This window comes from Chelonoidis abingdonii, chromosome 13 (genome assembly GCF_003597395.2).
Source record: "Chelonoidis abingdonii isolate Lonesome George chromosome 13, CheloAbing_2.0, whole genome shotgun sequence".
Classification (NCBI taxonomy): domain Eukaryota; kingdom Metazoa; phylum Chordata; order Testudines; family Testudinidae; genus Chelonoidis; species Chelonoidis abingdonii.
Genome location: NC_133781.1, coordinates 10,699,185 through 10,725,299, shown reverse-complemented (window position 1 = coordinate 10,725,299; position 26,115 = coordinate 10,699,185). Strand labels below are relative to the sequence as shown.

Here is a 26,115-nt window from a genome sequence, read left to right as displayed (position 1 = left end):
CAAAGAGAGACTGCTGAACTCGAATTAATATGCAAATTAGACACAATTAACTCAGGCCTTAACAGAGACTGGGAATGGCTGGGTCATTACACTAATTGAATCTATTTCCCTATGTTAAGTTCTCCTCACACCTTCTATGGGTCATCTTAATTATCACTTCAAAAGTTTTTTTTCCCCTGCTGACGATAGCTCATCTCAATTGATTAGACTCTTCCTGTTGGTATGGTACTTCCATCTTTTCATGGTCTCTGTATGTATAAATATCTCCTGTCTGTGTGTTCCATTCTGTGCATCTGAAGAAGTGAGCTGTAGCTAACAAAAGCTCATGCTGAAATAAATTTGTTAGTCTCTAAGGTGCCACAAGTATTCTTGTTCTTTTTGCGGATACAGACTAACACGGCTGCTACTCTGAAACCAACTATAACTAGTTATAAATCAACTTTAGGGGCAATTTACCATTCATGAATAGCTTTGCACTTCGGTGTCGTGTCACAATGGTAAGGACAGTGTGAGAGGCTGTATTCCGTTCAAAAAACCCAAGATGAAATGGTTTCTGAGCAAACCTCAATAAACAAATAGGGTTGTTCTGCTGGAGTGAAGAGGAAAGAGGCCAGCACTGAATGTGTTCTGCGGTTACTTCTGACTAACCCAGCCCTATGACTTCGATTCCTTAAGCTAGAAAGAAACAGCAATAGCATTAAGGCTATTCAACGTTGAGCCCAAAATGTTTAAAGCCAGGGGGTGGGTTAAATTGCCTTCTTTTGTACTTAAAGGAGAAGCTAGTAAGAGACAGCTCTGGCTTGCAATGAAACGCAGCTCTTAGCTCTGTGCAGTTGAAGGGAAAGCAACATGTAGCAAGTTGTCTTAGGACAAGCGGAACGACAGTAGAAAAGAGTAAATGCTGTTTTGGTTGGTGGGCTAAAGGTAATTGAGTTGATATAATAGACTTATGTAACACATTTGACTTAATACCACACAACACTTTGATTACAAAGCTAGAACGATATAAAATAAAAACGGAACGTATTAAACGGAACAAAAATGGCTGATAGGTCTCAAACCGTAATCGAAAATGGGGAATTGTTGAGTGAGTGTGTTTCTAGTGTTTCTAGGCCCTGTGCTATTTAGCATTTTTATCAGTGACCTTGAAGAAAACATAAAATCATGACTGGTAAAGCTTGCAGACCAATCTTATTTAATGTTTTCATTCATGATTTTGGCACAAAAAGTGGGAGAATTCTAATAAAATTTGCAGATGACACAAAGTTAGGAGGTGTGGTTAACATGGAGGAGAACCAGACTGTCATACAAGAAGATTTGGAGGGTCCTGAAAACTGGAGTAATAGAAATAGGATGAAATTAAATAGTGCAAAGTGCTAGTGCATGGACTTGGGAACTAAGAACAAGAATCTGCGCTATAAGCTGGGGATGTACCAGTTAGAAGCGAGAGAGGAGGAGAAAGACCTGGCTGTGTTGTTTTTACAGGATGACTATGAGCTGCCAATGTGATGCAGCCGTGAAAAAGGCTAGTGTAGTCCTAGGATGCATCAGGCAAGATATTTCCACTAGCGATAAGGAGGTGTTAGTTCCATTATCCAAGGCACTGGTGAGACCTCATCTGGAATACTGTGTGCAGTTCTGGTCTCTCATGTTCAAGAAAGATGAATTCAAACTGGAACAGGTGCAGAGAAGGGCTTCTAGGATGATCAGGGGAATGGAAAACCTGCCTTATGAAAGGAGACTCAAAGAGCTTGGCTTCTTTAGCCTAGCCAGATGAAGGCTGAGAGAAGATAGGATTGCTCTCTATAAATACATCAGAGGGATAAATCCCAGGGGTGGGATGGGGGGAGTATTTAAGTTAAGCACCAATGTGGACACAAGAACAAATGGATATAAATTGGACACTAGGAAGTTTAGACTTGAAATTAGAGGAAGGTTTCTAACCATCAGAGGGGTGAAGTCCTGGAACAGCCTCCCAAGGGGAGCAGTGGGGGCAAAAAACCTAACTGGCTTCAGGACTGAGCTGGATATGTTTATGGAGGGGATAATACGATGCGATTGCCTACAATCGCATGAAGCCAATCTGCGACTGCTAGCAGTAAATATCCCCAAAGGCCAGAGATGGGACACTAGCTGGGGAGGGCTTTTAGCTACTACAGAGAATTCTTTCCCAGGTGTCAGCCTGGTGGGTCTTACTGACCTGCTCAGGGTCTAATTCATCTCCATAGTTGGGGTTGGAAAGGAATTTTCCCAGGTCAGATTGGCAGAGATCCTGGAGGTTTTTCACCTTCCTCTGCAGTATGGGGCACAGATCACTGACTGGTTTAAACTAGAGTCACTTGTGCAATGGGCAGGAAGTCAGACTAGATGGTCAGGATGTTCCCTCCTGGTCTTAAAGTCTATGAGTCGAAGTGTTTGGGCCTGGTAGGGGATTATCAGACCCAGCTGGGAAGAGGTCAGGTGATTTCTACAGAGGCCTGATGGGCTGAGCTGAAGGAAGAGTTGCAGGGAGGAGGTTGGCTCCTGGGACAGGCCCAGGACGAGGGGAAGGAGCCCCTGCAGCCTGCACTGGTCAGGGGAGTAGCTTTGTTTGTGTTGGAAGAGTAAGCTTTGTCCCGAAGGAAGGGCTTGCACAGACTCTGAATGTGACTTTAGCCCTGCCTGGGCAGGGGAGACCGGCCAGCAGCCCATCTGGGGCTTGTTCTCTTTCTGAATATTGAGCTTAGTGATGGTGAAGTGGCTGAACTTTGGCCTCCCTCTGTTTGACCCCAAGACCACTATGGCATGGGCAGGGCATCTGCTGCCCTTCCAACCTGCCTCCCTCTACAGGGGTCCTCTCTAGTGATGAGGTGTTACTCAGTGTTTGGCCTTCCCGCTGAGATGCCCCACAGTGCAAACTGCTGCCGTGGCATGTGGACGGCTGATGGAAAATCACTGACTCCTTTCCTGCAGGCCACCCATCAGGGGTAGCAAGGGAAATAGGGTTTAGCAAGGCTCATTTCAGCCCATGAGTTCTGCATTCTTCTTCCCTGCCATGGTTCCTGGGTGCTCCCTATGCAGGTTTGAGTGAGGAACCACCCACTGCTGTGGTTTACCGCATGTTTTTTACAGAAATGTGCTGTAGGCCACGGGAATGCAGAGTCCAAGCAGATGTAAAAGATTAATTCCAGCAGTCCTGGTATTTATCAACTTGCAGGAGAATGTCTGCCGGCCCTTCTCTGTTAGTGCACGGAGGTGTGTGTTTTGGGAGAACTATTTTGAGGGACAAGAGAATAATGTTGGCACAACCCAGCTCGTACTATGCAACTAACTCGCTCTGAGACCTTGGGCAAGTCACTTTGCCTCTCTGTGCCTCAGTTTCCCCATCTGCAAAATAGGGAAATACTTTATCTCGCAGGGGGCTTAATCATCAATGGTTTTAAAAGGGCTTTGGCGTTCTCCCATGAAAGGAGCTTTATTGTACTGTAATATCAGGTGTCTCTGGGTTCGGCACTTCCCTCCAGACACAATGACGCTTGGGAGACCAAGCTGCTTTGCTGCCTCCATGAGCCTGAATCATTCTTCCCAAGACAGCTCAGCTCCATTCTGTGACCTCAGAGTGGACCCATCAAGAGTTCCTTCGAAGCTTTTTGGTGCGTTCGGAGATGTGTTTTAGGTCAGCCTGTAATGAAAGGGAGGTTGAAGCATTGTGTTAAAGCATTTCCTGTTGTTCCCCCTAAAAAGACATGCAGATATCACTCCCCTTAGTCTGACCCCAGTGCAGCAGAAATACAGCCTGGTGTCCCACTAAACACAGGATTGGACTGTGGTTTCCAGGGTAGCACTTGTCATCGTTATGGGCTGAGCTGTCCCTCTGTCCCCCTCTGGTATCTCAGTGCACTCCCTCAGATGTCCAGCCTCAGACCTTTCTGTCTCCTGGGATGGAATCATGTGAATTTCCCACCCTCAGATCAGGCCCTAGGCTACCATACTCTGTGGATCAGCCACGCTCACCCAGCGGATCTGCCTGCATTCAGATACATGCAGTCCTTCCCTTCAGGAGTCTGTGACCATGGTCAATGCAGTGACCAGGCAGCCTGCATAAACCACAGTATTGATAAGAGCATTTAGAAGCAAAGGTCTTAAAAGAATAAGCTGTCACCATGCATCTCTTTCTTACCTATAGGCCTCCCATCCCCTAAGGTCCAGCCGCTTCAGACCCCGCAGGAGGTACCTGTGTCATTCTGTTTCCCAAAAAGCTCTCCAACAACTACCCCCCATGGAAAGAGTGAGTCCCATTTTGTCCAGTCAGAGATTCCTTCTTATCAGGGCCAAACCCTAGGAACTGCTTGTCCAAACTGGTCCAGGAGGTCAAGCCAGAACCCTCAGAGCCAGTGGCTCTGCAATTGTTCTGTAACAATCCTCTAGTGCTTACTGTGGGGTCATCATCATGTTCCCATTACGCCGCTGGTGTTTAGGGCAGCAACAAAGCTCCTCCACTCCTATCTGTTTCTGGCACGTCTTTCAGTGGGTCCCCAGCTGTGCCACAGGTTTTCCAGCTCAGTTTCCACAGCTCTTAGCCAGGTTTTTTTGGGTGGGCTTGTTTTTGCTTGCCTTCAGGTGTCCATCTTATTGCTACTCTGGTGATGGAGTCAGTGTCCATCCAAAGCACATGACTAATCCATTTTCAGCGCCTCCTGGCAAGGATGGTGCTCATATCCTCTTGGCTGCACTGTGTCAATAGATCTTGATCTGAGATGGTTCTGGGCCAAAAGAGACAGAGGATTTTTCTGAGGCGGGTTGTGTGGAATGAAGACAGTTTGGACATGTCATACTTTACTGTGGGGTGGCTTAGCTTAATCTATTGTTTCCCCTTCTTTTCCCAGCAGCCTTGTTGATTTAACCCAATATACAGTGACCAGCCCAATAACCAGGTCAATGCACAATATTCATAAATCATTACAGGGTAGCTCCACACGTCTGGGTGCTCTCCACAGCCTGACCCCTGCATGCACTATGTGGGTCTCTCTGGGTGGGATGCCACCTGGGTTTGTAGCTGGTTATCAATTTTTGTTTTGGTCTGCATCACCACTAACTTTTTTGTTTTTCCCTTGCAGAGCTGAAAAAACGGAAGTCCTGAGTGAAGATCTCTTGCAGGTAAATTGACTCTCTTTCCTGACAGCTGGTGACCACAGTCTGAGACCTGTTTAAGGAGGTCTAGATTTCAGTGCCCCTAGAGAGGAAAGCTTGTCTGGCGGTTATGGCACTAGCCTAGGACTTGGGAGGCCTGGATTTATGTCCACAGGCTTGAATAGATTTAAGGTGTGGGCTTGTGCTAGTTGTATTGTCTCACTGGGACCAACTCATCACTGGCAAGCGGGAGGGCTCATTTTACTCCCCATTCCATAGCTGACTGTAGGGGGAGCTCTGCCGGAGTACGGCGCATCTCTCTGCAATGCGCACTGGTTGGAAGACTGCGCATTCGTCTCCCTATATGGGCACAAAGCATTTGCTCTCAAGGTTGGCGTCAGGTCATGTACAATCAGAGCAAGGCCTGCTTCAAAGGTCAGCTTCAGGATGACAGTAACCAGTCCTGCCTGCCCTGTTTGCAGCTGTATTTATTGCCTTTATGCACAAACCGGATTGAACCAGCTGCATGTTGTTCTGTTGGGGGTTTGCGGGCTTTGCTCAGTTTGGTGATATGGATTTTCGTTTCACGTTGTAAGAGGAGATGGAGTTTTTAGAGGCGCTCGCCGCTGACCTAGCTCTGCTACCACTTGAGTCAGAGGTGCCGTTGACTTTGATAGGAGCCAAGTTAAGCTGACGCTTGAGCACTTTTGGAAATCCCACCTAGCATCTTGCATGGCATTAGAACTGATGCTGGGGTCATAAGGCTCGATAAGATGTCTCTGCTGTTCATACGCTATTGATAAAGCAATATGCAATGCCAGCCCCATTTCCTGATTTGGGAGAATTTTGTTGCATGTGCATTCTGCACACTTCCACATTCTGTATATGTGGTTGTTGTGGATGACTGGTTAATGAGAGCAGAGAGAATAAAATCTATCCTAACGCATTGCAATGGGATATGCCTTGATGAAAGTAACAGTGCTACTAACAGTGCTATTGACGACGAGTACACAAGGGTTTACCTGCCTCACAGACGTGCGGCTATGGGATGGGGATAGTTTGAGAGGATTCCAGCAGAGGTAACTTTAGACCACACTGAAACTTGAAGTTTTATTTTTGTGTCAACAGCAATATTCCTGCTTGCAGCATGTCATTCTGCTTCCTATTCATGTTACAGTGTGTGGGGGAGGAGGGGATTCCACATCATGGATCAGAATCCCATTGTGCTAGGTGCTGTACAAACCTAATAGAGATGATTCCTGGCCCAAAGAGTTTACAATCACAAGAGGAAATTCCCTGGCTTTTATATTGCATCTCTCTAATCGTACTTGAGCATTTGTATCACGGTCATACACCGATCCCTTTTATCTGACAAGAAACATCTGCACAGGGAAGAAGTCAAACTCTTGAGAAACAACGATGCCATTTTTACAGACATGTTCCTATTGTTAAAGGGGAAAGAAACAGATAATGTCTACACAGGGATTTCTTTAGAAACAGTTTAAAGTGTTTTTCCAAGCATTCTGGGAGATGCCATCACTTCCTCCTCTAATCATACAGCTACACACACAGGCCGTCTCAGTTTTTCAGGTGATGCAGAAGTAGGAAAGTACAAGGTGGAAGTGAGAGAACGTGTGCGCCCCTTAGTATGTCCGTGCACTGACCTGTGTCATCTGGGACTATTGCTTAACCAACAGTCTGAGCATCCTCTGCATGTCACCAGTTCCTGCACTGGACTCAGCAGAGGATGGAAGAATCTATGGGATGGAACTTTCCTGCAAAATTCACTGCTGTTGGCGTGGCATTTTTTGCTTAGGAGAGGCGTGTGACTGAGTCAGCTGAAAGGAGTAACCAAGGCCTTTGCCTGGGAGTGTTTCCAAGTGGTTTGGAGAAATCCAGGCCCAGCATCTCTTACTTTACCCTTTTATAGCCCATTTCCTCTTCTGATCTGTCACGGATCCACAGGATCCAGGCTCTGCCCCAGTCTGGAACCAGTCCCTTGGGCATGGCCCTGTTAGTGTGCCAGGCTCCACACAGTTCCACAGGGCGGGACCACTCCAAACCTGGATCTTCGGGTGCCAGCCTTCCCTGTCAGTATCCGTGGCTCCCTGCAGCAAGTCCAGCCAGGCCAGACTCCTGTGGGAGGCTTGGGGCACGTCCACGCTTAAAATGCTGCATCAGTGCACCTGTGCTATGGGAGCGCTTTAACAGAGCCGCTCTAAGCCGCTTTCCCATCAGCGTAGTTAATCCTCCCTAGAGGCCACAGCTGTGTCAACGGGAGACGCTCTCCCGAACACATAGCGCTGTCGACACAGGGGTTAGGTTGGTATAACTATGTCACTCGGGGGATGGATTTTTCACACCCGTGAGCGCTCTGTTTATACCGGTACAGGTCTCTAGTGTAGACCAGACCTCGTCAGAGTGCAGTGCTCTCAGGGGGTATTTACACTGACATCAGGCAGCCTTTTCAAAACAAGGTAATGATTAGTCTCCGGGTTACAGAATCTAGAAGTCCTTTGGTTAGCACAGACCAGCAAAGATTAGGACCTAGTCCACACTAGCTAAAGCCAATCTGCTGTAGGAATCATCTCCCCTCCTTTCTCTGTCCCAGGTAAGTGTCCTGTGTCTCTGGGTATGTCTACATAGCAGTTAAACCCCTCCGGCTAGCCTGGGTCAGTTCACCAGGGCTCTGAGGCTGTAAAATTGCAGTGTAGACATATGGGCTCAGGCTGTAGCCTGGGCTCCAGCCTGAACCCAAACATCTATACCGCAGTTTTACAGCCCCGCAGCCCAACCCTGCAAGCCCGAGTTAGCTGGCCAAGGCCTGCCTTGGGTGTTTAAGTGCTGTATAGACATACCCTCTGAGAGCTGAGCTAGCCACCTCGCTCCTTTCCCATCTGTTCTCCAGTTCAGGGCCTTTGCTCTGCTTCCCTGCAGGGAAGGTAAGGGGAAAGCTCGTTTTTCTCAGGTGTTAGTCACAAGGTGTGAATGTCCTGGCCATTGGGGTTTCCATTGTCTCTTCTGGATCCTCCATGCACTTGTATAGCCTTTACTCAGTGTGTTAAGGACTCTGGTCTCCAGCCAGGCAGCTGTGTGAGCCCCACACCTTGTCCCTTCCCTTTACACTCACTGCACAGCAATACAAAGCCCATTGGTAAACTGAGGCATGCACAGGAATTATAAAAGATATTACCAAAATTCCAACATTTTTGACAGGCTCTCAAAGCACTTTTTGAGTATTTTTCCATGCCTCAGAACCTGCCTATGTGGTAGATTCCAGTAAGTATTACTCTACCTGTTTTTCAGATGGGGAAACTGAGGCACAGACAGGTTATGTGACATGCCAAACATCACACAGGAAGTCAGTGGCAGAGCCAGGCATTGAACCCAAGTTTTAGGCTAGTGTTCTAACCACTGGACCAGTTCTATATTTTAGTCCATGTGCCTTCCCCTTGCCACCTAGGACCAAATCCAAACCAAAAGGGAGTGCTGTAGGCAAAAGGAAATGGTTCTCCCTTCTCATTGTAAACAGTTCCTGAGGTTTGCTGAGAGGGGAGGCAGCTGTTTACAGCCAGCAGATACAGCCGTGGAACACGGCCCAGTTTTACACGTAGAATACTGAAGCTCTCTCATCCTACAACCTTCAGCGAGTGTCAATACATCCAGTGCGGATTGACTCTAGGGTCCTGATCCAGGTCGCATTGAAGTTCATGCAGAGGCTCTTAGACTTGAAGAGGGAGCTGGATGCTAAATGAACATGCTTCACACACAAATTGTTGCTCATCACAACCAAAAATAGAGAAATTCTTGGCAGAGTCCAAATCCTCCTTAGAGGTGTTAGATCTTTGGGAATCTTGCAGGCTAATCTGGCATTTAAAGGCCAAATTCTGTTCTCAGTTTCACCCATATAATGTTGGATTAAGTCCATAGAAGTATGTGGTGTTAACTGGCTTTATGCTGGCACTGATGAGAGCAGTGTTTGGTCCTAATAGGGTAGGGGCTGGGATTTCTGTACCTTTCAAGAGTTGCAGGCAGTTATGCAGAGAAAATAATGAAAGTCCCCATCCAATTTGTCCAAAGATTTAATTTTCTTCTTCGGTGACTGTCCCAAGAGAGAATGAGGAACAGTGCATCCACTCTCTTCCTTAATGTAATATCCAGTACCTCCCTTCCAACATGCATCTGTGCACACCGTACCTACCTCCTGAGTATAGTATCTGGAACCTCCCTTCCAACACACATGCACCATCCCCAACCAGGACCCCATCTCTGTACTGAGCTGGGATGAAGGTTACTGTAGCTGCACAGCAATGCATTTTCCATGAATCGTTTGTAGAGCGATGATCCATGGGCTTATGCGGAGCAGCCTATCCTAAAACTATCCTCCCAACCCTCTGCTTCCACCCAGAGGCTCAAATTGAACTCTTTCCATTAAATCCCGTAGGCCTGCTGTTGTCTCTGGAGTTGCAGCACTTTCCCTAATGCCCAAGAGGCAAAGAATATTACTTTTTCCAATGTTATTTTGCAAGATTTTGATCGCTTTGCCTCACTGCACGTTTTCCTAGAGCCACTAAGCTTCATTTGCAAAAGCTCTTGTTTTACTTACATTTAGTAAATTATCTTGGCTGAGTGTTCAGATAACGTTTTCAGTGTGTCCAAGCTGGGGCCTCACATGCCAATCTTCGGCTTGAATCTCTGCCAGTTAGGTTCCCAGCAAGATATTGGTAGAAACAGAAAGCTCCATAGCCTCATCTGCCTCTCCTGGGGAATGAAGAGCACAAGCTGTAACCCAATGTATTACATTAGGCAGATATCAGAGGGGTAGCCATGTTAGTCTGTAGCCACAAAAACAACAAGGAGTCCGGTGGCACCTTAAAGACTAACAGATTTATTTGGGCTTGGAGTTTTTTACCCATGAAAGCTGATGCCCAGATAAATCTGATAGTCTTTAAGGTGCCACCAGACTCCTCATTGTTTTTATTAGGTAGATGTTCATGTTAATAATAAGTTAATCTATATGCCGATGTGAGGCTGTTTGTTAAATTAAGGCGGTGTAGTGGAAGACACGCACAAAGAGGCCGTGTGTGCGTGTTTGTATGTACTGTTAATGTACAGGTTACTAAATAAACCACAGTATTAAATTGCTTTTACTTTCAATACTCTGACTTTTCTGTCTTTCGTGCTTTTTTCTCTCCTCTCCCTCTGTATTAACCCTGATATTTACCCAGACAACTGTGAAGTTAAGTTTTTGCACTGATTTTATCTTGTTTTTTTAAATTTCATAATAAACACTGATACATTTTTGGGAAATTTGAAACCAAATGCAAACTGAAAGTGAAGGGTCTTATCTCTATGGTAACGGGAGCCCTATCTGGATCTGAGACAGATAGCAAATGTTGCCCTGGAGTTGCTTATGGGGGACCCAGGGATGTGATTCAAACTCTCTGGGACTGCCGTTGGTTTGTCGGGGTTTCCTTCCTTTGCAACTGGCATAGTCTTTTGGATCAGAGGAATATTTAAAGTCATTGTGTCATTTGTCAGATGTTTGCTCCCATTGTCCTCCTCCCAGTAGTATCTGCTTCAAATACAAACACTGGAAATTCGCACACCAGTGAGATGATAGAGGTGTTGATGATAGAGGAATAGAAGAGCAGAGAGTAAGCACTGGCAACTTCTCCCAGTCTTTTACCTGATCCCGCTACACAGTTATGTCACCGTGGTCTCTCCTCTGCCTCTCTCATCTCAGCTGTGCAGAATCTGGGCAGTCATGCCATCTTTTGAATGAGACGTAATATAGAGGTTGTCACCTCTTATAGTCATTTAGATTAATAGATTAAACCATCTAGTCTGGCCTCCTGGATCGCACAAGGCTAAGAGTCCAGTAACGTGTGTCTGACCAACAGTATCCACTCTGGATGCGAAGACTCCAGGAGATGGAGAGTCCACCACTTTCCTTGACAGTTTGTTCCAAAGGTTAATCAACCTTTATTAAGAGCCCAAAGAGTAACAGGGATTCCTCATGTCATGGCCAAATTCTGTTTTGGAGACCTACATTCTGATTGTCTAAACTTCCCTCTCCTGTCCTAAGTGATATAATAGGGATTCTGTGGTGTTACACAGTTGCAGGGCTCTACTCCAGAGGTGGCTACATTTCCATGGGTGCCAAATGATTCCTCTCTGTACAGCCTGTAGCAGTGTTTTGGATTAAACCCTATATAGAATTAAAATACTAATATAAATATCCGATATAAATTGCATGGAATGTTCTAGCCAATCCCTGAACACTTATTTCCTGTATTATTAAAAGGTTGCGTTAATTTTTGTGAATGGACTGAACAGTACAATCTATGAATGACTGTGCATCAATAAATACCCCCGTAGGAAGTAAATGTGTAACCAGGAGCAGCAGCAGTGAGCCCTGGAGGCAGTACATGGTGTGAGTCACTGGATGGAACGTGCATTTGGATCATGCCTGGGTGGCGGTTGTACAAAGAGAGTGGAATTTCTCTGGAATAGGCCTTTAATAATTGGGGCATCATGACAAGTCAGATCTGAGCGCTTGCAGCTACTGTAGGGGCAATGCCTTTGCTGCAAGATTTCAGACTTGACTGTGCATCCTGGTAATTTTAGGCATTCCTAGCATGTCCGTTCCTCTGCCTAGTGCAGGCTACAGTAAGGAATTATTTCCTTTAGAAGCTCCTGTTTCTCTTAATCTGGCAGGACTTCATCTTCCATATGAAATTCTCTCTCCTGATTAAAATTTCCTTGCACAAAAAAAAAAACCCACCCCACTCTTGGTGCGTGTTACGGCACTGATGCTGCACCATGTATCTCGTAAGGAACAACGGGATATCTGGCTTCATAAGGTCTTGTGCAGCCTCTTTCTTTGAAGCGGGGAGCTGTGCTCAGGGTCACGGCAGCAGGCTCCAAGGGACAATGTTCCATCGGTGGGGAAGGGACAGCTGCCCTTGGATTGTTTTTCACAGCTGGCGCGCTGGCGGCTGTTGCTGTGTTGTCCCTTTGATGTGCTGCCAACTGTGTCCATCCATCTGCAGGTGGAGAAGCGGTTGGAGCTAGTGAAGCAGGTCTCCCACAGCACTCACAAGAAACTGACAGCCTGTCTGCAGGGACAGCAAGGCGTGGATGCCGACAAGCGCTCAGTAAGTGGCTGTGTTAAGAATTTGGGCTGCACGCAACCAGATGTTAAGCATGGAATGTGTCAGGGCTCAGGCTTGAGAGGGAGTCTGTAGAAAACTGAAAAGTCTTCTTAATGTGTGTGTAAATTAATCAATCCTCCATAGATTTCTATGACCTTAAGTTGACGGAGGGAGGGCACAGCGTGTGTTTGAATGTATCTGGCCTGTAGGGTATGCGTGTATTAAATCATTTGGCTGGGTGTGAATCCTCACTGAGCTCTGCCTGAGTGTCAAGCTGCCCCGCTCTAGTGTGTGATTGCAGACTGATTTCATCTTTGCTTTCTCTTCACCGGCGTCAGAGACCCAGGCCAGGGGGGGTGGGAGGTGAAGCAGAAGTGAAATGCCATCAGCAGAGCTTCCTCCTGTCAAACGTCACCGGGACTAGCATGTTCTCCTCCATTGCCTGCTCTCTGCCAAACCTGTATATGTTTGGGGCAGGATGAGGGCTGGGGAGCTTTGCCTACAGCTCTCTCGCCTTCCTGTGGGGGGCGCCTCCCTCCCATGGCAGCTGTGCGTCCATGGGCAGCCACCTCCCTGCAGAGTGTGGGGTTGGGGGTCAGATTTAGGTACTGAACCAGAGCCTGTTGGGTAATGCATTGGCAGCGTTAGTGCTCCCCGTGGGGTTGGGTGGTAGGGATAGGCCTGGACCATGAACCTCAGTCCCAGCTCACACTTCCCAGGGTGCCGGGGGCAGGGTGTTGGTTGGGGGCTGATTCTTTCATATGTCTTTGCTGCACCGTTTAACATGTGAACAGTTATCTTGTCCTGCAGCCTTCAGGCTGCAGGGACTCTTCACTGGCCCGCCAGCCAGGCCAAGGCAGGGGGCTGAGAGACCCTTTCACCAGGAATGGACACGCACCCCCCAACCCAATCCTGGTCTATGGAGCCCAGCCCCTCACCGCCCCACTGTTAGAACTGAATCTCGGATTGGAGGCCACATGAGAATCCTGCTCTCTGTTGGACAGTCATTCATGCCCAGCATGTTTCCTTTGCAGAAAAAGTTACCTTTGACAACGCTGGCCCAGTGCTTAATGGAAGGCTCCGCCATTTTAGGGGACGACTCTCTACTGGGGTAAGAAGCTCTAAGGAGACTGTGGTCCACTGCGCTCCAGGTCCTGCCTGGCTACATACCTCATGGCTGACAGCTTTGCAAAGTGGGTGTGAAATGCTAGCAAAGCAGGCTGGCTCCTCAGGCTTCTCCTGGCTGCAGAGTGGGGGTTGGCAAGTGGTGGGCGGGGGTTGGCGAGTGGTGGGCGAGCAGCACCCCCATGGGCTGCTTCCGCTCACTCCCTGTCCAGTCCCACTGCCCCCCTGCCCCTTGAGGGGGGTGGGGCAGAGGGACACTGTCTCTGGCTCAGCTGTGCTCTCATCCAGCAGACTTCGAAGGGGCAGCCATACCAGCACAAGGAGACTAGAGTCCCAGAAACCTGCAGGCCATGGCCCTTCCTGCTCCCACCCTTCTGACCTGCCCCCTGACAGGTCATGGTAAACCCTTGGGTGTCTCTACTACCTTCCTAGAGGGTATGGTGCCTCCTCTCCAGTCTCTCTACCCCCAGTAACACAGGGTGTCCTCCACTCTCTCAACCCTCAGGGACGTCTGTCGGATGACCTTTAACCATCTCCACAAAAGACCATGAATGACACCCCTATTGGGTATTGCTGTCCTTCACTCCCTGCCCTGGAGCTGGCTGAGGCGTGTGGAACAAGGCCTCGCTCTCATCCTGCCATGCCTGTGTCTGCAGGCCAGTGCATTCACACAGAAAATGTCAGCTAGCACCCTTGCGTGTAGTCTCATTCCTCTGGTGCACAAGCCGCCAAGTTGCACTTTTTAATGTCTCAGCCACATGGCTCGTGTGAGCACACACGGGATGGGGGGGGCACTGGAGCTGGGTTTTCATGCAGTGTGTCCCCTGTCACTTTCCTTTCGTAGGAAGATGCTCAAACTATGCGGCGAGGCGGAGGATAAACTAGCCCAGGAGCTCATCCATTTCGAGCTGGAAGTAGAACGGGACGTGATCGACCCTCTGTTTGTGCTAGCTGAGGTAAAGGGGATCGAGATGCTGAGAGCCAGCAGCAGGGCTCGCAAGGTGCGCGACACTGAGCGCTCTGGCTGGTGCATGGAGCAGTGGTGATGAGCTCTGCAGACTGCAATCACTCCCCTTCAGCGGAGCCTTTCAGGGTGGGGTTCCACACGCTCAGTGTGTGAGGGGAAACCCGTAGAAAGGAGATGGGAGGGGATGCTGGAGAATCATTTCTGTTCTGTCAGGCTCAGTGTTTCTCTTCCCCACTCTCTGCCTGCTGTAATGCCTGGCAGTGCTGGTGCAGGGATGCGGAATGGTGTGAGCATGCGTGGAAGAGCCTCCGTCCCCCCGGGATCCCGAAGGAATGTCTGACTGAAGAGGGAGCTGGGAGAAGCTTGCACTGCCTCTGCCAGGGCTTGTGGGTAGTGGAGCAGATATAACGCTGGAGAAAGGATCCTTGTGGGCAGCCATGGTTGCCCAAGTCCTCACCTTGGCCTGATCCTGCAAACAGTTACTCACGTGAGTGCAGGCTTCCAGGATTGGGCCCCAGAGAGCAGCATTACCTGGGCTGTGCCTTTATCCATGGCCCACTGCCAGCAGGGGCACTGCACACTCCCTGCTCTGATACCCCGTGTGCTCTGCCCTTCCCCATGCAGGGACCCTTCCTGGGGGCTGAGGGAAAGGAGCCTCTCCAGTCTGTCAGTCATTGACCCCGCAGTGCAGGCTGCGAGGAACCATGGCAGCAAACGCCTCCTGCAGTGATGTCTCTGTGATGGAGATCCTGCAGCCAGACAAGCAGCTCACCTCACAAACCACCAGACAGATACCCCAGAGCTAACGACATCTGGGTTCGGATCCAAACCCAAGGAAGCCAGTAGGAGTCTTTCCGCTGACTTCTGTGGGCTCTGGATCAGGCCCTCAGTCTTATCAGGCACTTGGGGCCAGATCTGGGCCGGTGACCACGTGGTGAGTCGCCGTATCCCAGTACCAGTCCTCAGGGGCTTTCCCAGGTTTTGTGTTCACAGATGAGAAGATGCCCAGTGTTCAGTCTCAGAGCTTGTCTGCACTCACAAGCTGTGCTGCTTCATATAATGAAATGTATAATGAAAGCCATGCATCCCCCACTAGCATGAGCACAGCTATACTGGTACAAAGGGGCTTTGTATGGGGATAGCTCTTGCTGTATCAGAAAGGGAATAATCTGTACCCATATAAGGCACCTTTTATACCTGTATAACTGCATCCACACTAGTTGTTACACTGGTGTAGCTATTTTGGTTTCAAAAATAATCACCACCCCCACCAGCCAGAATAGTTTTACAGGTACAAACACTTTGGCCTTGAGAATGGAGGGTGAGATTTTGACGTTCGCTTTCCATTGCAATGAATAATAGGGTCTGACCGTTTCCATGGGTGTTTTTCTCGCAGTGCTTTCCCACTGCCGATCACCAGCACAGGTGTTTGTCCTGATTCTCGGTTTATCTCGATGCACTTTAGGTGCTGTACAAATAATGAATAACAAAATCAACTTTTCTATTAAGATTCCCTTTATAAATAGTTTCTGAAGAATTAATACATGATTAATGAATGTTTTATTCATGTTACGGATGTGAGTAGTATATGTAAGAGATGGTTAGAAGCATAGCCGTATAAGGTGTTATAGGCAGTTATAAGCAATGCTTATAAGCAATTTGTTGACTCTCTGGACTCTGTAACAGTTGATTAACCATTTATTAAACCTCTATTATTATGGATCATTTATAACCTATTTATAAATTGAACCCTAATACAAAGTGTGATCATTAATAACTATTATTATATGCTCTAAGGAGATGCTGTCAGAATAAAAATCACTTCTCTATATTTCTAGCAGAGATCTTACCCATGTTGCTGAGAGCACCAGAGGCTGTAAACATTAATGAAAGAAGTTAGATCTGTGTTATATTTTGTCATTTGTCCTGTTTTACTTTTTTTGTGCTTCAGTCAGCTTGGTCAGTGGCGCTGCCCTTCTCACATTCATTTTATTGCTAGTCAGTTTTGCTTTGTGTTTCTCTGGCCCTTGCAGGTGGCTGTTGTGTTTGGATTTCCAAAGCTGCAGGGAAAAAACGTGTTTTCATTGACTTTTTTTCTTAATTTCATGGGAAATTTTCTCCTATTGAGTCTCTCAAAACCTATTGAGCTCAGTTCAGATCTCATCTCCACCTGCATAAATATGGACAACGCCAGTGAAGTTCGTAGTGATATGAAAGCAGAATCAGGCTCTGTTTATATATTTATTTTCTTCATTAAAAGGCCTCAGCTTTGGACTTAAACTAAGGCATTGTCTAAATACAAAAGTTGAACTACTTTAACTGCACTGATATTGTTAAAAAGGTACAAACCACTCTCCCCCCATGGTACAGATGCAGTTACACCACTATTGATGTGCTTATAGCAGTGTAGCTGTTCACATGGGGAAGGGGCATGAGCTGTGTTGGTCTAAAGCTCTCTATACTGGTAGAACTGTGTCCACACTAGGGGCTACACTGTGCATGTAGAGCAGGCCTACATTGACAGTATCTTCTTAAAAACAAGAAGCCTGGTTCTCATTTCCAGTCAGGCCCCTTTGCACCACTCTGGCAGCATAGAGGAGACTTAAAGTGGGGGTAAACTACAGTTGTATCCACTTTCAGGGCCTTTCACCTTGCTAAGGCAGTGTAAAGGTTCTTGTTCTGCTTGAGAATCTGGCCCAAGACCCACCAGGACACCTCTCTCCAATTCCAGTTCAAATCCGCGAGTGGTTTTTGATAGTGTCAGATGCATAGCATGTTCAGTGTTTGGTTTCTTAGTAAAGGTTGAGGGGATGTGATCTCCAGGACCTGCGTTTGACCCTGCTGTGGTTGGACTGCATCAGGCAACTGTTACTTGGTTTGCCGTTGTGGCCAGTACCTATTAGCAATGTAGGCTTTTTTCTTCTCTTTTTGTGTGGATGTTTTTGGCAAAGGGCTGTTGCAGACCACGTCAGCCAGGGCTAAGTCCCAGGCTAATGGGGAGAGGCAGACGGTAAGAACTCCTTTCTTGTTTTGTTTTTTAACATAAGAACAGCCATACTGGGTCAGATCAATGGTCCCTCTAGCCCGGTATCCTGTCTTCTGACAGTAACCAATGCCCAGTGCTTCAGAGGAATGGACAAAACAGGTCTTGTCAAGTGATCCATCCCTTGTCGCCCATTCCCAGCTTCTGGCAAACAGAGGCTAGGGACACCATCCCTGCCCATCCTGGCTAATAGCCATTGATGGGCCTATCCTCCATGAACTTACCTAGTTCTTTTTTTAACCCTGTTATAGTCTTGACCTTCACAACATCCTCTGGCAAGGAGTTCCACAGGTTGACTGTGCGTTGTGTGAAGAAATACTTCCTTCTGTTTGTTTTAAACCTGCTGCCTATTAATTTCATTTGGTGACCCCTAGTTCTTGTGTTATGGGAAGGAGTAAATAACACTTACTTGTTTACTTTCTCCACACCTGTCATGATTTTAGAGACCTCAATCATATCCCCCTTAGTTGTCTCATTTCCATGTTGAAAAGTCCCAATCTTATTAATCTTTTCCCATATGCGCAGCCGCCAACTTTCCAAAGTGCTGGGGGTGCTTGACCCCTGGCTCTGCCCCAGGCTCCGCCCCCACTCCACCCCTTCTCCCAAGGCCCCACCCCGGCACTTTCCACCCTGTTCCACCCCCTTCCCCGAGCACTGCTCCCCCCTCCTCCAGATCCTCCTGCACTGGTCCATGGGAGGCACTGGGAAGGGTGGAGGGGGCCTGTAGGGGGGCTGCCAGTGAGTGCTCAGCACCCACCATTTTTTTTCCCTGTGGATGCTCCAGCCCCGGAACAGCCACGAGTGTTCATATGGAAGCTGTTCCATACCCCTAATCATATTTGTTGCCCTTTTCTGAACCTTTTCCAAGTCCAACATATCTTTTTTGAGATGGGATGATCACATCTGCACGCAGTATTCAAGGTGTGGGCGTACCATGGATTTATATAGAAGCAATATGATATTTTCTGTCTTCTCGATCCCTTTCTTAATCATTCCCAACATTCTGTTCACTTTTTTTCTCTGCCTCTCATTAGGATTCTTCTTTGTGTCCTAGGCTGGGATTCTAGGCCCAGATTCTACAGTGCATCTGAGCTGTTCTTCCTGCAAGGGTTCTGCATCCCAAAGAACCATTCCAACAAACGAACAGTGAATAGAGCATAAAACTGGAGATCTGTTTTACTCTGATTTCATTGTCCCTCTTTTCCAAGTGGGCGCGGGCCCCAATGGCAGAGCCTCCCATGAGCATGCCAGTCTCGCTGTGACTGGCTGCCGGCCTGCATTGGGGATCAGTGTGTGCCCAGTCGAATGGGAGGCACTGAGCAGTGGCTGGGCAGCAAAGGTCTTCACTTGTAGACAGGTGCAGTCACTCAAGAGGTTGGGAGCTCCTGTCCTGGGCAGTTGACAGTGGCAGCCTGCGCTCCATCTGTGGTGTTTTGTCTCCTTGCTGCAGGTGGAAATCCCAAATATCCAAAAACAGAGGAAGCATTTAGCAAAATTAGTCCTGGACATGGATTCCTCACGGACAAGGTAAGAAGCATCGTCTCGGTCGGTCTCCCTCCAGCTGGCTTCGCTACCCAGCCGGTTTTCCTCTTTCAATGAGTTTGGGGAAATGATCTTCAAAGCAACTTCTGTAATTTTTAAGAAATGTTCCCGAGTGAATTGCAGCTGATTTCAAAGCAGTGGATTGACCGCTCCAGAGGGGGAAGTGCTTTGTTTCTCCAGACAGCATGGATAGTTTAGGCAGCAGTGGTGCACATTTCTTCCACGCCACCCCACCACTTGGCCTCAGTCTGTGTCACCCATTCATTCCTTGGCCCATCAGCTGGGAGCGCCAAGAAGGTGCCCCGATTGGTGCCGTGCCTATCGGCAGATTTGGAAAGGTGACAGAGGACTGAGACTCTCACCACCTGATTCCATCTAGGCCACCAGAGCTAAATAAAACAGTCAGGATGCACTTACTGGTCAGTTCTGTGCCGTTAAATCTATCAGAGCCAGCCTGAATCTGTCTCGTTAGCCCAGCTCATCTTTTACCACACATAGTATTTTTGATTTTCTGTCTAAAGAAGCCCACGGGGGAGTATGGTGGGGGGGACTCTGCTTTACTTAGGACCAGTTAGTATTGATTTTCCATCATGATCACTCTATTGAGGAGTTTATTTTCATGTATCTATTTACCTAAGCTCACTTTGTAGACCAGTTGAGAAGGTTGCTTTGGAGTCTGCATTAGCGTTGGGTGTGTTCACATGCATCATTCCAATGCACTAACCGTGCCCAGCTGTCCTGCCACCACCGTGTGTTATAACCTCTAGGAGTACCCGGCAGGGGCTGTTGATCTGTCCCGGTCAATGACGGGCGCAGTCAATAGGTCCATGTCAGGCCGCCAGCAAATGCCCTGGAGTCAGGTTAAGAAATGAGCCAGCATTTCTGCTTCCATCTGAAAAATATGCAGATTCCTTTCCTTGCAAGCGCTCTCCAAAATGGGATTGTTTGTTGCACAAGTCTGGTTCTTCTCCATTTTGGTGAAGCCTTGGATGAGCGGACAGGGATTCGTCACAAAATAGACTCCTACCGCTTCATTGGAGCATTGCTAAGATGTAGCTAGCACAGCCAGAGGTGTGGATGGGCCAGCATGTTCTGTCAGAAACCCAGCTCTCCAGGTGATTGTAATATGAGCAGAAACACATTTTTCCTGGGTCTGGGAGTTTTCTGGAGGTGATTTTTTTCCCAACACTTTTTTAAATAAAAAGAGAGCAGGGTGATGTGGCTGGATTTTAAAAGGATGCTAACCACATAAAAATCCTACTTAGAAAAATTCCTCCAGTATGTTATTTGCAAATGCCTTCCATGATTAAGAAGGGAATATTTTTTAACAACATTTAGTTTATTGTTCCACTTTTATGCAAGTTATTATTTATCGTCGCCCTGCTGAGAGGTGTGCTAAGCGCATCGCAAAGCCAATAGAAGGGCTTGCTCCCTACCCCAGCTTTCAGTGACCCTGATAAGGTCACTTTTTGCCGTCCATCAGACAAGCAGGCTGGTGAGGAGGTTTTGTTCAGGAGGCTACAGGAAAATAGGAAAACTGTTTTTTTTTTAAAAAATCCTCTTTTCCAAAACAGGCTCTTTGTGTTCAGACACAGGTCTGGAACTTCCCACCCCAGCCTATCATAGTTTTATTTTTATTTCCAACTAGATGTTTTTGAAACATGTTGGAATAGTCCAGAGCGTCCCCGCAACCTGCACCAGGTCTAGGACAAACTAGGACAAAGAACTAAGGACGATCACAAACCTCCCCACAGTAAGCTCGAAATGCCCGGTGCACTTCTGCTGCCTTCTGCAATGTAAAGACAGAGCAGCGTGTGTACATATAAACAGGCAAACCCCAGAACAAGACCGCGCCACAACCAAGCCCCACAATTCTCCTGTGGGGGGGAGGATGAGAGAGAGAATGAGCCACATGTGACAGACGTTAGTCACGTCACTTAATGTACCACAGGAAGGTGCTCAGCTGCTATGGTGATGAGGGTGTTGGAAGAACCTGAACAGCATAGAAATGCAGTAACTCCTCGCTTAACGTTGTAGTTATGTTCCTGAAAAATGCTACTTTGAGTGAAATGATGTTAAGCAAATTCAAGGTGGGACATTTCCTTGCTGCTAAATGATGAACTAGCACTCGGCTGAGCCCTCAAGAGTTAACACATTGTTGTTAATGTAGCCTCACACTCTGCAAGGCAGCACGAATGGAGGGAGGGGAGACAGCATGGCAGAGAGAGACAGAGACACACACCGTGTGTGTGTGTAGTTGTGTGAGTACGGGTACTTGTGTAGTCGGGTGATTCGAATTGTGATGTACAGATCTTGTAAAATTCTGCATGGTGTGTGTTTGAATGTGAATGTTGTTGTGTTGTGTATACTGTGTGTGTGTGTGTGTGTGTGTGTGTGTGTGTGTGTGTGTGTGTGTGTGTGTGTGTGTGTGTGTGTGTGTGTGTGTGTGTGAGAGAGAGAGAGAGAGAGAGAAGCGCATTACCCCTTTAAGTACACTGACTTCACTCGAAGTACATTGCCTTTTTAAGTAGATCAGCCAGTTGAGACAGCAGCTGCTGCCTGCAAGCTCCCTCCGTTCTGAGCCCAGTCAAGTCCCCGTTCCCCCCTGCACACCCCCTGGGGAGATGGGGTAAAGGAGCAGGGGATGGAGGACACCTTGTCATTAGGCCTCCCACCCACCCCACCCCCCAGCAAGCAAGAGGCTCCCGGAAGCAGCTCCAAGGCAGAGGGCAGGAAAAGCACATGGCAGTCGAGGGAGGGATAGCTGAACTGCTGGCAATTGATAGCCTGCTGGGCGGCTGCAGCACAGGGAACTTAGGGGAGCTGGGAGCTGATGGGGGGCTGCCGGCCCACCCTGATTCCAAGCCCCCACCAGCTAGCTGCAACGGGCTGCTCTTCCTGCAAGCAGTGGACAAAGCAGGCGGCTGCCAAACAACGTTATAAGGGATCATTGCACAACTTTGAACAAGCTTATTCTCTAATTGATCAGCAACATAACAACAACGACATTAAGTGAGGAGTTACTGTCGGGTGAGAGGCTGCGTACAGCCTCTCTCTCCATAGACAGACACTTCAGAGACCTTGTGTGCACTGGCCCTTTGCTCTACCAGATACTTAAGGTCCACTGGCCCTTTGCTTTGCCAGATACTTAAGAACTGCCTAGGGGACACTGAGGCACCAACACAGTATTTAGAGAAAACATTAAGAACATTCCCAGTTCGTCACACCTTGTCCCAAGCGTAACCTGCCAGTACATCTCCCATTCTGTTCTTCTACCCGTTGATGGGGAAATTCTGGCCTACCAGAGCTCTACCTTTGCAAATATCTTGATGATGCTCCTTTTGCATCCTTGGCTTTGTAGATGGTGGCTCAGATTGCAACTGGTCGGAGGGATGCGAGGCTGTTAGCCAGACATCAATCTGAGGCAAAATAATAGAATGGCTGATACGGGACTTGATTAATTAAGAATTGAAAAAAGTGAATGTAATTAATGCCGATCAATATAGGTTTATGGACGATAGATCTTGTCAAACTAACTTCAGAGCATTTTTGGATAGGATTACAACTTGCGATGATAGAATCTTAACCTTAACTTTCACCTTTATCACAAGTATTTTCAGTAAAAGTCAGGGGCAGGTTACAGGCAAACAGACAAAAATTCACGGAAGCCCGTAACCTCTCCTGCCTTTTACTAACAATACGCTGCGGGGAGGGAGGGAAGCCCCAAGGGGGCTGATCCAACCCCTGCTGCTGTTTCAGCCCCAGGGGTTGCTGTTCTGCTGGCTCCACCGCCAACCTCCAGCCAGCTGCTCTCGCCCCACAGCTGCTTATGTGGCACGGGCTGACCACCGCTGCTCCAACCCCAGGGGCGCTGACCCAACCCCAGCTTCTGCTTAAGCCTTGGGGCTGCTGCTTTGATGGGCCCAGGGCTGACAGTTGCTCCAGCCGTGCTGCTGCAGAAGAAGTCACAGAAAGTCTCAGGATTCGTGACCTCCGTGACAGAATCAAATCCTTAGTAAGAGTGTTGATACTTCGGACTAGTCTACCTTTAAAATTTTGATCAGCACAGCTGTGTTGCTGGCACGCCGTAGCTATGCCGACATAAGCTCGGGTGTAGATGTGCTGGATCAATGGAAGAATGTTTCTGTCAACCTAGCTGCTACCACTCGGAGAGGTGGGTTACCCACAGCGAGAAAAAAAGCCCTTCTATCACTGTAGACACGTCTACGCTACAGTGCAACAGCAGCATAACGACAACGCCATAGCTGTGCCACTGTAGCGCCCATATGTAGACATGGCCCCAGACTTCTGTGAGGCATTTGATGTGGTACTGCTGGACATTTTGATTAAGAAGCCAGCATGTGCGTGGCGCACGTTAAATGGATTAAAAACTGGTTAACTGATAAGTCTTAACGTGCAACTGTAAGTGGGGAATCATCATCAAGTGACTCCGTTTCTACTGGAGTCCCACTAGGCTCAGTTCATGACCTTGCGCTATTTAATATTTTTATTAATGACTTGGAGCAAAACCTAAAATCGGTCATGATACAGTTTGAAGGTGACACCCAGATTAGGGGAGGGGTGGACAATGAAGAGGAGAGGTCACTGATACGAGAGGACCAGAATCTCTTGGTAAACCGAGTGCAAGCAAATAATAGTGGTACAGCCAAATATAAGGTCCTATATTTAGGAACAAAGAATGGAGGCCAAACGTACAGGATGGGGGACTCTATCCTGGGAAGCAGGGACTCTGAAAAAGACTTAGGGGTCAGGGTGGATAGTCAGCTGCACATGTGCCCGAACTTTAATGCTGTGGCCAAAACGGCTAGTGTGATCCAGGGACATATATGCAGGAGATTCTTGAGTAGGAGTAGGGAGGTTATATCACCTCCGTATTTGGTACCAGTGCAGTTGCTAGTGGAATATTATATCCAGTTCTGGTGCCCACAATTCAAGGATGGTGTCGATAAATTGGAGAGGGTTCAGAGAAGACCCACAAGAATGATTAAAGGATTAGAAAACAGGCCTTATATGATAGACTCGAGCTCAAACTATTTAGCTAACAAAGAGCAGGTTCAGGGGTGATTTGAAACCAGTCTATTAGTATCTACATCAGGGAAGTTGTGTGGCCTGTCTCATGCAGGAGGTCAGACTAGATGATCAGAATGGACCTTTCTAGCTGTGAAATCTCTGATTTTTGCCTTTTGGAAACTTTTTCTTTTAAATAAACCTTTCAATATTGCTTCAGTCTCCTGTATCCTCTAGGAGGTTATTTCCAGGCTGGGTCAACCCAACCTCTGGGACACATCACCTGCTCAACTCCTTTGAGAAGTAACTCGGCCTGATCGCTGGCAGGCCAGAGAATAGCCAGTCTAACTGACCTCGTGCCAGGCCTAACTGGCACATACTGGAGCAGAGAGGAGCCACTTGGCTTTTTAATGTAGCGGGGCGGGCCATGGAGACCACAGGTCCCTGTCTGCCGCATGCCATCTTGAGCTAAGTGGTTACGGTCAGGGTGCACCTAAGCCCACGTGGTTGAGCCATTCCCTGGGCTGTTCCCTTTCCCAGGCAGCTCTGCCACTCATTGCTGATGCCAGTTCCATTGTGTCCCCTCTCAGGTGGCAGCAGTCGGCGAAGTCATCAGGTTTGTCGAGCAACCTGCAGCCCTCAGGTGCCAAAGCGGACGCTCTCAGGGAAGAGATGGAGGAGGCGGCGAACAGAGTGGAGATTTGCAGGGTACCTCTCACTCTCTCTTATCTCACAGCTGCGCAGCCCATCACCGCTCCGGTATCTCGCCCAGGGAATGGGAGACGGTTTATATGAGTCGGGAAATTTGGGACTTGGAGTTGCAGGCCTAAGCTGGCAAGCAGATCAGAGTGTGGGAGAGCGATGCCAATGGAGGCCCTGCTGTTCCCAGAAGTCCCCGCCCGCCCAACAGGCAGCGTCAGCGGCCCTTGTCTCAGGCTCCCTCCCACAGCCCTGCCAGGAATCCTCACCCTTTGCCAGGAGGAGTTGCTGGTGCAGGGAGAGGAGACTTGTCTCTCTCACTACTTCAGAGCCCCTCAATCACCCTCCTGCTACACCAGGTGAGACCTACCCTCTGCAGCTTGGGGATAGACCCCCCTCACTCCTAGCACCTTCCCCCTGCCTCCCATTCAGCCTAAGGGCATGCCTGCACCCTGACCCTGTCTGCCTTGATTTCACACAGCTTGGGATGGGCTCTCCCTGACCCTCTCTTCCCCTAGATTGGGGAGAATTCTAAGCTAACAACTGTCAGAGCTGGTGAGCAGCTTCTGCCCTCCCGTGTCATACTCAGGTAATTAGCAGGTACCAGGGTGTGGTATTGCATTGTGAACCACAGTGGCACAGCGTGTGCAGTGCCCGAGCCACAAGAGGTAACCAGCACTTTCCTCCAGAGTTTGTTCCTTTGATAAGAGTCAGTGTGGCGAAAACCAAAGACTGAAGGAAAGATGTCCTCTTCTCCCTTTGCCCTCCCACATCCCAGCTTCATCTGGCAGTGTTTGGGGCTGGAAAGCAAACTCTTCCAGGTATCCTCCATCCTAGGGGACTGTGGCAGAGATCTGTTGCAAAATTTAGCACTGATAGCATGTTGAACCCTGGTATACTGACGTGCAAGAGCAGGCATGGTTTAGTGGTTAGAGCATAGGACCAAGAGTTAGCAGATCTGGGTCGTGGGCTCTGCTCTGCTGCAGACTGGTTGTGAGAGACTGTGCCTCAGTTTCCCCATCTGTAAGATAGAGATGCTGCTACCCAACATCTTCTAGTAAATAGAAATAAATGACTTTTTGCCTCTCAGCATAATGTGAAACTTCTTTCATGAAGAGGGAGACACTGTTGCCTAGTGGGAGAGCACTAGACTGGAGCTCTGAAGACTAGAGTTCTATTCCTGGCTCTGCTGTGGGCCTGCTGGGTGACCTTGGACAAGTCACTTTGCCACTCCATGTCTCAGTTACCCCATCTGTATAATGGGGATAATGATACTGACTTCCTTTGTAGATTGTTTTGTGATCTATTGATGAAGGGTGCTATGTAAGAGCTAGGTGTTATTACTATTGTAAGCCACTCTGTGCTTCTCTGTTGCCTTCTCCTCAAGGTTTCAAAGCATTAATATGTATATTTTGAGCTAGATTTTTAAAAGTGCTTAGCTCTCA

At 48.1% G+C, this 26,115-nt stretch overlaps 1 protein-coding gene across 6 annotated transcripts in view; it reads left to right on the top strand.

The window, feature by feature from the left end:
- ARHGAP44 (Rho GTPase activating protein 44) overlaps nucleotides 1-26,115 on the top strand; it is a 165,781-nt gene that overhangs the window by 90,969 nt on the left and 48,697 nt on the right. For all 6 annotated transcript variants that reach the window (XM_032777065.2, XM_032777061.2, XM_032777064.2 and 3 more), the window contains exons 2-7: nucleotides 5,097-5,136; nucleotides 12,165-12,269; nucleotides 13,301-13,377; nucleotides 14,236-14,347; nucleotides 18,852-18,928; nucleotides 24,562-24,679. In XM_032777065.2, the coding sequence (XP_032632956.1) occupies nucleotides 5,097-5,136; nucleotides 12,165-12,269; nucleotides 13,301-13,377; nucleotides 14,236-14,347; nucleotides 18,852-18,928; nucleotides 24,562-24,679 (529 nt within the window). The remainder of the gene's footprint in view (nucleotides 1-5,096; nucleotides 5,137-12,164; nucleotides 12,270-13,300; nucleotides 13,378-14,235; nucleotides 14,348-18,851; nucleotides 18,929-24,561; nucleotides 24,680-26,115) is intronic.